A 13,290-nucleotide genomic window follows, 5' to 3' on the forward strand; every position below is an offset into this window, starting at 1 on the left:
CTAAGGATCTGTGCCTGTGGCTAGAAGGTTGCCGGTTCAAATCCCAAAGCTGGCAGAGGAATCCTACTCCGTTGGGCCCCTGAGCAAGGCCCTTAACCCCAACTGCTCCAGGGGCGCCGTACAATGGCAGACCCTGCGCTCTGATCCTAGGCTTTCTCCCTTTCTGTGTCTCATGGAGAGCAAGCTGGGGTATGCGAAAAGATAATTCCTAATACAAGAAATTGTAAAGGGTTAATAAAGTGAGGTTAAAAAAGACCTTGCTCCCTCTTTTGTATTTTCCCCCCGACTTGAACTGAACACGTGCCGCTCACTGTTCCCGTGTGAACAATCGCAGACCGCAGCCTCCATGCAACGCGACACTTTGGTTCTCCGCAAATAAAACATTTTTATAAACAAGAGTTCATATATTTGTCTCGGACGTGCCTTTTCACAAATTTCCTCGAGTTTAAAGGCACACCACCGATCCACGGGCCACTGATATGCCCACTGATACTGTATATGTCAAAACCAGTTAATACTAAGATCTCAATATTGGTAGTTTGGCCCAAAGAAAGCTCAATATCAATGACTACTTAAACCCCCCCCAAAATTTGGATCAAAACAAAAAAAAAAATCAATACTGAGAAAGAAAATACAGTGAAGAGCTAGATTATTTTTTATGATTAACATCTTAAACTTACACGGCCAGCTCTAAGTAGAATTTTATAGTATCAGCTGTGAAGCTCTCAATTTTAGAAACCATTTAACCCCCAAAATATCAAACAAAAATTAGAAACCATGTCGCGTCACAATAATCCAATGAAAAAATATACGACGAACAGCAATTCAGTATATTGTAACTACTCCTATTCATTCTGCACTGCATTGCATTTTTGGTCCTTTAGGTTTTCAACAACAAGTAGAACTACAGATACAGCCATTCAAAGTGCGTGGCACAAACACGTACCGCGGGCATTTGTCTGCGTCATACCGCGGTACGTGATTGGTTGACCGACAGGGGCACTGGTGGTGCATTGGTCGGTCGTAGAAAGATTTAAATGTCTTTACCGCAAGTAAAATAATAGTATCCGGAATTTCCGCAAGGTGGAGCTAATAAAGCTCAACCTTTCATATTTGAGCTGTCGCCATCAAAGTCTTTACCGAAGATATTATTAATAGTATTTATAATGAATGACCTTGGACAAGCTGTAAACTCAAAGTATTGCCCTGGTCCACATTCTTTTTTTCATTGACCGTCTTTGTAAAAGTAACACCACAGCATTTTGTTGATCCAATCACGCATTTGTTTCCAATCATGCAAAGTACAGAAATTTTTGAAAATCTCCGATTCACCATGTCTTTCACATACTCATAAAAGATATTGATTTAGGAACATAAACATATTACTGTATGCAAACTGTACTGTATACAGTATGTATATGTATATTTAATGTCTTTACCGTGCCCGTTTGAGTATTGAATATTTATATGGAATTTTACCACTGAAATTTTACCACTACTTACAAAATCTGTTCGTCACCTTGTCTCCCCCCATAGTGACAACGAGAGGCCAGCAATATTCATGGACGTCACCACAAGTTCCAAAACACCTTACAGTATATGACACAGGGTTCACTGTGCATGGTGAGTTGAGAATAACCAGGAAAACTACTCACTGCTCACGCAGTCAAACCCAGTGAGTTTTGGTCAATAGAGAACTTATGTCACAATGTCTGACCTAAAATGCTTAACCTGAGCCCCAGATGGATGCCTATACATTCAAATACAAGAAGTAGTATCACAGTTATTAGATATTCACCCCCCTCCAATTACATCCCATTTTGTTGAATTACAAAAGAGGTTTGCATGTGTTTTAAAGGGGAACTGCAGTTCCAGTTTTCAGTCTGGTTGTGAAATCTCAGTAACAAAATGAATTAATTGCCGTTATAGAAAAAATGTTGAGCACAAAATCGTGGACTGTGAAAGTACTTTAACACTCTCATTCCTGTTCCCAAGAATTGCGCCGTGAAGCGGCCCTTCCTGCTCACTAGTCACTGTACTGACTAGTGTAATGTGATGTATGAGAGAATAAGTACTGGTTGTGCAGCAGACATTTCACACTGCAGAAATGTTCCCATGTGATCTGCATGCAGAGTTAAGGAGTAATATTTGTAGGCAAAACAATCTCGAAATCAAATGTGAGATGTATTCAAAAGCTTGCTTATTACAATGTAATAGGGTCACAACACATCACCGGAAATCTTACTGCCTCGTTCTGAATCTGAGAATATGGCACTCTGCAATGACAAAAACAATGTGAACAAGTCAAAGCATTCAAAAAAAGAGTAATGAAACAGGAATGATCTTTAAGCTACAGTGCCGTGAAAAAGTATTTGCCCCCTTACTGATTTCCTCTATTATTGCAAATGTCTGACACTAAATGTTTTCAGATCTTCAACTAAAATCCAGTATTAGATAAAGAGAACCTGGGTGAACAAATAACACTTTTTTTTTTGCTTATTTCATTTATTTAATGAACAAAGTTATCCAACACCCAGTGGCACTGTGTGAAAAAAGTAATTGCCCCCTAGTTAAATCAACCCAATTAAAGGGATAATTTAGAGTTAACTGATTGAACACAGCCAGGATTGATTACAGCCAGCCCTGCTCAAAATAAATCTCACTTATTGTGACCCTTACCATCAGAGTCAAGTTGCCAACACAAAGATTCAACAAGCACATTACGATCAAAGGAGATTCCTGAAGTGATCAGAAAAAATAGTTGTCGATATCTACCAGTCTGGAAAGGGTTACAAAGCTATTTCTAAGGCTCTGGGACTCCACCGAACCACAGTGAGAGACAATCTCCAAATGGAGAACACTTGGAACAGTAGTGAATCTTCCCAGGAGTGGCCGGCCTGCCAAAACATCTCCAAGGGCACAGCGTAAAATCATCCAGGAAGTCGCAAAGGATCCTAAAAAAACATCCAAAGAACTGCAGGCTTCTCTTGCTTCAGCTAAGGGCAGTGTTCATGACCCCACAATCAGAAAGACTGGGCAAAAATTGGCTTCAAGGGAAAGTAGCAAGGCAGAAACTACTGCTAACCAAGAAGAACATAAATGCTCATCTCTCATTTGCCAGGTAGCACCTGGATGATCCCCAAGCCTTTTGGGAGAATGTTCTATGGACAGATGAGTCAGAATGGCTGAAAAGAAACAATATTAAAGTTTTGGAGTGGCCTAGACAAAGTCCAGACCTAAACCCAATAGAGACGCTGTGGCAGGCCCTGAAACGAGCAGTTCATGCTGAATTCAATTCTGAATTTAAGCAGTTTTGCGAGGAAGACTGGGCTAAAATTCCTCCACAGGAATGTGAAAGAATTATAGCAAGCATTTGGTTGCAGTCACTGCAGCTTAAGGTGGCACAACCAGTAAAGTGTAAGCAATTGCTTTTTCACAAAGGGGATATGAGTGTTGGATAACTTTGTTTAGTAAATAAATGAAATAATAATAAAGTGTAATTTGTTTCACTCAGGTTCCCTTTATCTAATACTAGATTTTGTCTAAAGTTCTGAAAACATCCAGTATGAAACATATACAATAATACTTTTAATATGGCACTGTATAAGCACCTCAAACCTTTTCCTATTAATTCAATACATGATGGAAATATGTTAATAATTCACCAAACCAAACTTTCCAAATTCCTCGAAGAGTTTCTTAAATGTTTTTTTTTTTAGTGACTACAACAAAGCCTGAAACCATACACCTTTCACTGGTTGTTGCTAGAGCCTTTCATAAACATACTCTAAGATATCGTCTGAATGGCTCAGGAGCTTAATCATGACAGGTTTTTGACAAAGACTTCTGGAAGACTAAATATTTTTTTTTTCTAGTAACACCAGAGCTTGTGGGCCAACATCATCGAGTTCTGGATAACGTAAGAAATTTAAGATTTATTGTAAGGGTGTTTAACCAGTGATTTAGGGTTTGTGTTAGGATTTAAAAAGAGAAACTGAAAACAAATCACGGTCCTTGATTCAAATCAAAAATAAGGGAGAAAAACCACCTTCTATCACCACATCCCATTTGATCCTGAGATTGACTCGCATCTAGTTACAAGACTGAGACCCGTATGTATCGTCTGTCAGCAGTAGGCTTGCTAAAACATGAGACCAGCATTGATAATTTCAGCGATAACTGAAAATGACAACTTCTCAAAGCCCTCCTCCACCGATTCAGGAGATATGTTGCAGGGCACAAGTCGAGATTTGTTGCTCACTCACTGAAAAGAAATGCTGGCAAAACTTCTCCTGTCTGAAGTTAAAAAAAGCAGCATACAGAAAACAGCAGGTCAATGTCCAAACTATGAGCATCAGAAACTGTACACAAAATGTAAACATGAAAACTGGAATTCAACGCTTCATTAAGCATGTTAAACAAGTCCAGTGGCTGTTTTCTCTACCCAAAAGAAATTCTGCACTGTGCACAATGCCCAGACTCAGTAATGAGTACATTTCTCTAGTGGAAGTGATGAAACAGGATACTTAAGATCAATTACAATAAACTACATCACAGTGAAACTGATGTGTTAATTAATTCATTTGTATAAATGACTTGTTGTTCAAAGCATGAAAGCACAATAAACAAATATTGTAAAAAATATATTTTTCATTTCTTCCAATTAATGTATTAATATCACCTGCCCATTAACCCATTTAAAATCCTGACCAATTACCATCAAGCCCTCAGTATTAGACACCATTTCACCCAACAATGATCCAACAAAAATATAATTGTAACAGCAATTCAGAATACATATAGAAGACTATACTTATTCATTCAGTAGTGCATCCTATATTTGGGCTGAAGGGCTTAAGTTTAATACAGTATTAAACATATTTCAGAGTAATTCCATCAATTTGAGATATGTAAAACTCCACTAGGTAGCACTACTTCAAACATATACAGTTTATCCATATTTCCACTTGACAGTGCTAAAACCCAAAGGCTTTTGCAGTCTACATTACTTAAAAATAAAAATGCCACGATCCGCCCAGTTCAAGCCATCGCGAGCCCTCGATTCAGTAAAGTATGAACCGCGAGAACTCATTCTGCCATCTCCTGCCTGGAATCAACAACAAAGACTTTAGCTACGGTTCTCTGAACTCATGACCTCCCTAAGCTATGAGACCAGGAGCGGATTTTCTGCTAGCCACCTAACCTCTGTCCTATTCTCTGTGACCTGACTCATTGTCAAGAGGTAGCGCACAATCCAGTTACTCAGTTCATCAGAAAACAGTGTCCGGTGACACTTTCAGGGATGTGTACATTCTTGGTCATCATTCCTCCATTTACCAGCAACAGTAACTAAGTCCCTAAAATTGGTCATCTACTTGCTCTAAAACAGAAGTCTTTGGCGATTTTTATACATGTTAACAATATGGATAGGGAAAAATATGTGCCCTGCAATGGACTGGCATCCCATCCAGGTTATATCCCACCTTGAGCCTGTTGCTCGCTGGGATAGACTCTAGATTCTTCTGACCCTGAATCGGAATAAGCAGTTAGAAAATGGATGGATGAAGAGTCCTGTAAACACATGTTGGAGACACAACAAAGACGAAGCTGTCCAGGCTTTCAAACACACATATACTTCTATATCAACCAGATGTGGCACAACATGTTATTGCACTGCTCAAATTATGGACAACAGCATTTATGAGGTTTTAATGTGCAGTATACAACGTTTCACAAATTCTCATTTCTTGAACTTGAACTTTGTCATATGTAATCGGTACATGTACTGGTACAATGAAATTCTTACTTACAGAAAGTCTCTCGATTGTTAAAACAAGTGTAAAAAGTTTCAAGTTTTACCCAAGTATCAAACTTACTGAAGTGTCTTAATTTGTAATGACTATTAAGAATGTTGGAGCATTTGTTTTTCACCTGGAGGTTGTGTTTCATTGTATAAAGAAAGGTAAAATAAATTCTGATTTAGTGTCTTGATTTCAGTCTGATTTCAGGCTACAAAGTGTTACCTTGTAAAGGGTGTGTAAAGCTTCTATAGGCACTGTATATCTGCAATTTGAGGTTCCTAATAAGCAAAAGTGCGGTTATTCAATTTTCTATTTAAAAGAAAAGCTTCCAACAGCAGCTTAGAAGAGGTCCTAAAAGCCAAAACACAATTCAGTCTGCTGAGTGAGGTTTACTCAGTTAAAACTGAGGATACCAAGCTGTGACAAAACGTTTCTTACAAATAACCAGCCCATAAAAAAAAGAGAAACCCTGAAAATTAAGTGACAGGTTTATTAGAATTGCTCTCATTTGAGTTCTGTGGTTAAACCTCCAGAGGGATGTTACTGACTACAGTCTGGCTAGAGTGCAGCTCACTTCATTTTAAGTTGAGTCTCAAGCCCGCGGCTCTCTTTATCATTGATGACTCACGCATCCCCTCCCTCAGTTTGAGAGAAAGACACCACTGCCCAGGCTTTCAAATCTTCCCATATTCCCTGACCACAAAAATAAACACAGCTTCTTGATTTGGTTTAACATGACACTTTACAGGTTACATCCAATTAAAATGAATAAACTAATACACCAGAATGAGTCCTGGTCTAATGTGTATCTTCATCTAGAGCATATTTTTCCATCTATAATATTTTTCTTATTTATTTTTTTATCCCGGTGTTATTTTTATTTCTGGTGACATCACCATCTGTCACCCGCCGACGAGAGTATTTTATCTAATGCTGTGCCCATATTAATTTAAGTTTGAGATCCCTGATCTAGAGGGATCTGGAGTGGCTAAAATGATCAATTCAACCACTATCAGTACAGGGTATGACCAATAACATTGACCGGTAGAGATTCAAAGTCAACAGAAAATGGCAAACAGCTGGCAAGTGTATTTTGAAAAAGCTTATGTATTTAATAACCCTTATGCCCAACAAAGTATCTAATAATTATATTAAGTGTTTATATAAAACACTTTTATAGTGCTTTTCTGGACACTCAACTCAAAATGCTTTACAGGTAATGGGGAATCCCACTACCAACACCAATGTGTAGCTCCACCTGGATGATGCAACGGTACACCAGTATGCTCACCACACACCAGCTATCAGTGGGGAGCAGAACAGAGTGATGAAGCTAATTCATAGATGGGGATTATTAGGAGGCCATGATTGGTAAAGGCGAGGGGGAAATTTGGCCAGGACACTGGGGTAACACCCCTGCTCTTTTCAAGAAACACCCTGGGATTTTTAGTAACCTTGGAGAGTCAGGACCTCGGTTTTTCGTTTCATCAGAAGGACGGCGCCTTTTTTTTTTTATAGTGTCGACATCACTGTGGCATTAGGACCCACACAGATTTCAGTGTGTTTTGGGTCAAAACTACTGTTGCGCTTCTGAGAACTTTATTTAAAAAACATTTCAGAAAATCAACCCTCAGAGGCCTCTTTGCAAACTGCAATTTGTAGCAACCGATACATACTGTAGCAATATCATAAAATACTTGGCCATTTGTAACTGTTTAATCATTGAAACATTTGCCTACATTTTCAGCACATTTTTTCTTTGTCATTTGTGTTTAAGACTTTCATGTAACTGCCATACTTATGAATTCTGTTAGTTTCAAATAATTTTTTCTACCTAAAGAGAAAAATTCAACATGAAACACAAATCTTTCCGTCATAGTTTAGGACACTGTATCTGACCTGAAAACATTCTTCCTTGTAGGCTATCAAACTATATAACGTATAATAAAAGTTATCACATAGTGGTCGTTAAAAAAAATCACGCCACCCAAGTCCAGTACCCAAATATAACAAATCATGAAGGTTAAGCCGTTAACTGGCTTGAACTAAAGTTCACTTACCTCATGGTCACACCAACATACAGTTATCACTTCTTCAGATCCATACTGTACCAGAAAACTAAACTTTTACCAAAGGATACAGGGATTGTTGCCATCTATATTGCAGTTGTCCAGGAGGAGAGCAATTCCATCCAATTCGCGTACCTTTGGAATAGAGGGAGAAGTGGAAATGTTAGCTTGTAGGGTCAAATCTAAATACACGTACAGGTAGGTGTATTTTCAGTTTTCGCCAAAAGTTTGGTACTTCAGTTTGGTAACCTAACGAAAAAATGGAAAAATTAAATGGATAGCTGAGCTGCGGCGCACTGGACTAAGTTCTGCATTATTAAGAGAGCGCTATACCTGTTAACTTTTATTTGCTCACCCAGATACATTTCATTGTTCATGTTTTGGACTAATTGTGTGGTGTTAATGTCATTTAAGGTAAGTCTGCCACATTTTGGGTTATGAAGAACTATGCCAACATTCATTTTCTAGAAAAAAAAACCTAGGAAAAGGTAATGTATTGTAGAGGAGCAGCGGTCATTGGGAAGTAGTAAAAGTAGTGGGATTGCAAGAGGGGCTCCCTCTCAGCTGGAGAGTGTCTAGAGAGCCAGTTAAAAGGTTACTTAAAGATTAATAGATTAATCAGTTTGTTAGAGCAATCGGGGCAAGTGTGTGCACTTAGAGAGGTCCTGCATCTCGTCCGAAGGACGGTGACTTTCTACAGTGTACTGTCCCCATCACTATCCCCCGAAGGGGAAAACACAGTTACAGCAACTTAACACTGGGGAAGGGGTCGTTACACTTTCCACAAGGTCCTCTGCCCTCAGTATCAGTATTTCATTTGCTTATGGTAGAAATATGACTTGTTAGAGGACCTGTCAATCTCTAGGTTTCACCAAAGGCTGGGTGTCCAGTTCTGGAGTGTGCTGGCTCTGGGTATGGGTGAGAGACTTAGGGTTACAGCCTCCCCAGAGCAGGGGCACCATCTATGAATTGGCATTACTCTGCTCTCCTCCCCACTGATAGCTGATGTGTGGTGAGCGTTCTGGCGCACTATGGCTGCCGTCGCATCATCCAGGTGGGTGCTGCACATTGGTGGTGGTGGAGGGGATCCCCATTACCTGTAAAGAGCTTTGAGTGGAGTGTCCAGAAAAGCGCTATATAAGTGTAGGCAATTATTATTATTATTATTATTATTATTATTATTATTGAAAGGACCCAGTCGCCGGTCAGCAAATTTGCCACAAACTGAACCCAGGAAGCAGAGAACACCTGAGTCAGTGGCTGTGCGTAGCAAAAAAACCCAGGCCAGTGAGGGAGGACTACTCTGTCACACTATTTACTTCTTTTTGTTTCACACGTATTTAACAAATATCAATTGCTGCTTCAAAGTAACATAAAGGCAAGTTTTCGAGCAACTACATGAGAAAAATTCAAGGGTCTGAATACTTTTGCGAGTTTTAACACGCAACCCACTGGTGGAATTTCTTGGAAAGAGCTTTGCTTTGATAAACCGTAAAGCTGAGCAAAATAATCCCTACAATTCATAATCGCAACACAACTAAATCCCATATTTCAGTTCTTAAAGGTATTTAAAAGACCACTAATAGAAAAAAGCTAGTTTTGAGCCCTATACAAAATAAATCAATTAAAGCTGTTAGTACTGTAACACATATTTCCATATTAACAAGTGTTCATGGAATAGTTTTATAATATTAAATTCTGCTGTGTTATATCCCAAAATGATTCTCTACTTTTTCCTGCTTAGATTGCCATTTTTCTTGGAAATCACCTACTTTGACATAAAGGTTTTGTGAAAGATACTGCAAAGCTTATAAACAGGAAGTGCATGGAGGAGGCTAACAAGTGTTGCTTTTCTTGCCAGTTGGTGAAACTCTGGTGGACTGTATTCCTGCTGGCATTTCCTCTCTGATCTCAGAAGATTATCTGCTGAGGCCCTCCAGGCCAGAACGAATTGTCAGCTGAAACAATAACTGCAAATCGCATACATCAAGATATACAACAAGTAGGAGAACGAATACCAGACGGGCACAGATTGCGTTGCCTAGTCATTCAAACAAAATGTATCGGTTGTACTTAACCTAAAGATGCATTTCTGATCCAGGCTGATGAGGGTTGCTTAAAACTGAAATTCAATCACTTAAAAGCTTTCTCCCTTACATGAAGACTGGCTGTGGTGCCTCATTGTGCCTCAATGTAAGAGGATATGTTAGCAGAACTGAAAACACTATTCCATAAAAATGCTACTGCTACCACCACTAATATTGCTACCACTACTATTACTAATACTAGGACAATTAAAGACAGCAAAGAAGTCCTTTCAATTCAAAAATGGGTTTTCTCTGAAGACCCTTATGATTCTAACAGTTATATGAAACTTTTCTAACTGACTTTTCATTAAGCAGATACCTTTTCTGTTGAGTGATTGTTACATGTTTGGTACACAATCCTACTCCTCTTCAGATTTTATGCTGTTTTGGGTGTTTTGCACAGGCAGAAATCCGCTCTTCCACTTCTTACCCACACATATCATATCAAGTCCAGCTCCACAGGCTTTAAGGGAGTCAGTGGAGAGGTATAATGGCATGCTAACTGCTGTGTATTTGAAATTATTTGATTGCACAGTGAAAGGATAATTCAGTGTCCTCCTCAGTTATCACTGAGGGGAGGATCAAACTGTAATTTTGAAGACGGCATCAAAACAACATGTCGTTCCTTTAATTTGACTTTGAAGAAAGTCATTGCTACAGTAAATTTGATATGAAAGAAGCTCCAATATAAGAAAGTGCAGTAACAAAAGATAATTGGGAGGGAGATACTGACTTCTGCTCAAATGTGTACAAGTATACAGAAATATAATTTTGAAACCTTTTAGGGCATTTAATACCACAATTTATCAGCAATTTGGTTTAAATGTTTCAGAACAGTTATCTTTCTCCAATGAAGTCACTGTTCCCAAATGTTAATCTCCACCACAGGTTTCATAATGACCGTTCTCCAGCAACACAATTCAAGTGTTCTGTCACCCTGGTTAAAATCACCTGAATATCCAGAAACCCAAAACTACAATTGTCCAATTATTACTATCCTTTCTGCATTCTTCCTCAAGATTCCTAAGAAGATGAATTCTAATTATTAAGGACAGCCCTGGAATTTGACACCAGAGAAGATTAGAGAGAAAGAAAAGATGGTGAGATTGTTCTGTCCGTGCATTTTTTTTTGATGGGGTTAAAGCCTGCGTATCAGACCACAAAGTAATTAACAAAAACAAGGAGCTTGTGTCTCTGTGTGTTCGAAAGCACCGTCAGATTATATCTATGTGCGGTAATGGAAAATGTCTTAAAAGATGTCCTGCATAAGAAAAAGCACGTTATCTATCATATTATCTCAGTGGTGTGGTCCATATGTAATTAAAACCCGTGCAAAATATGACCTTCACTTCCAACACAAGAATTATGAATTACACAAAGCCATCTATCCATTTTCTAAACTGCTTAATCCAGTTCAGGGTCATGAGGGAGCCGAAGCCCAACCCAAGAAGCACTCAGCGCAAGGCATAATACACCCTGGACAGGACACCAGTCCATCACAGTGAAAATAAAGCAAAAAACAAGTCATTTCTAAGATAAAGTTGACAGGTAAAATATTACAAAATTTGCTCGGGTGGGTAGCTGCGTCAGCATGCGTAGGCTGCAAAGGAACGAGTAAAGGTTTATTCCATGCTGAAAAGAGAAGAAAAGAGACACAATGTTTCAGCTGTGGAGCCTTCCTCAGGTGTCAAAACAGTTTTCTTGAAAATTGTTGTAGAAGTGTCTGAGTCAAAGGAAAAAGTGTTCAATTTCAGGCAAAATCCTTCGAAAATGATATTATAACGACAACACCTGTAAAGGAATAGGAGGTGGTCAGAAAGCCTGGTCTTGGAACAGATCGCTGTGAAGAGATGAAATGCTGGTTTATTAAGAGAGGGGGACAAGTAGCCCAGGGAGGAAGAGAAGGAATGACGAAGAGATCTAGGAAAAGATTTGGAGGAAGGCATAGTGGGTCGCAGTAGAAGTAGTTCAGGTGGGGAGCTGCGTCAGCATGCGTAGGCTGCAAAGGAACAAGTAACAGGTTTATTCCATGCTGAAAAGAGAAGAAAGGAAACAACGTTTTGGCTGTGGAGCCTTCTTCGGGTGTTGCACCTGGAATAAACCTATCACAAAATTCAATCACAAAAATGGCTAGTTTTTGTAGAATTTCTCAATGGATTCAATGGGCTAGGATGACAAAGATGCTACGGTAACAACATTAATCTCTTTGATCAGAAATATCATAATATTAATGAACAAGTAAAGGTTTATTCCCTGCTGAAAAGAAACACAATGTTTCAGCTGTGGAGCCTTCATCAGGTGTGAGAAAGAGAGGAAAGTCAACAGCTAATAAAACATGGGAGAACAAAAGCTGGGAGTGGAGAGGAGGCGGGGGGGAGGCGGGGTGGACACTCCGGTGGTGTGAAGTCAAAACCTGCGAATGAATGGAGAGGATCAGAAGGAAATGAGTCCGTTGTTGAGAGAAGGGGGAAGGTGTGATCCTAATTTCAGGATAATTTTGGTTTCAGATGTGTTTCTGCAATAGGAATTGAGAAATCCTGCGTTGAAAACCCAGACCAAGATATCAGAATGATCATGGCCGTTAGAGGTGAAATGAGAAACTATGGGCTTGAAAAGAGAAAAGAGATGCAGTAAATCTTAACGTCAACCTACTCATGCAGACGCAGCTACTCACTTGAACTACTATCATAATGTGAATCATGATCTCACAAGACCTCTTTTCTAAACTTTCAAATTGGGTACTGTAATTTTCAAAAATTAATACAATTAAATTTTAAAGAAACTAGATAAACCAGATTTCAAACATCTGGTCAGCTCTGCGGTAAGTATTTCCACATCTTCAAGTGTGACTGTGCACTACACTAACTTAATATTGACAACTGAAATAACAGTATTTAGAAGATTTTCAATATTAGTTCACCACTCAAACCAGAAATCCATTATAGTAAGTGTCATTTCTGGTTATGTTCTGACACATGCACAATATTTTCCATCAATTAAAGCCAACATTAAGCATTAAAAATGGCTCTCAATTGCTAAGCTGAAGGAAATTATGTATCCTACACTGCAAACTGAGAAAACTACACCACATAAAGCTAAATAACATCACAACTGACCCATTTAAAAAAAAAACTTTTGATGTAAAACATTTGATGTAAAAACAGTATTTTGACTCTCATTACTAGCAGTATATAATGCTTTTTGGTCAAGCAGAACTACAAAGGTATGAATGGATTTAGTTAAATAATCAACAGATGCCCCAGAAACCTTTGACAATGAGACAAATCAGACTAAAACAGAGGAAGAGAGAAAAAAGCACAAGAAAAATAACCT

General features: G+C 38.8%; 1 protein-coding gene across 2 annotated transcripts in view; it reads right to left on the reverse strand.

Annotated features, from left to right (window-relative positions):
* The window catches only part of atxn10 (ataxin 10), a 98,866-nt gene that overhangs the window by 26,961 nt on the left and 58,615 nt on the right, over window positions 1–13,290 (reverse strand). For both annotated transcript variants that reach the window (XR_016091505.1, XM_088924273.1), the window contains exon 10: window positions 7,942–8,005. Coding sequence is in view for 1 of the 2 variants with exons in the window: in XM_088924273.1 (XP_088780399.1) it covers window positions 7,942–8,005 (64 nt within the window). In the remaining variant the exon portion in view is untranslated. The remainder of the gene's footprint in view (window positions 1–7,941; window positions 8,006–13,290) is intronic.

This window comes from Atractosteus spatula, chromosome 8 (genome assembly GCF_055471065.1).
Source record: "Atractosteus spatula isolate fAtrSpa1 chromosome 8, fAtrSpa1.hap1, whole genome shotgun sequence".
Taxonomy (NCBI): Eukaryota; Metazoa; Chordata; class Actinopteri; order Semionotiformes; family Lepisosteidae; genus Atractosteus; species Atractosteus spatula.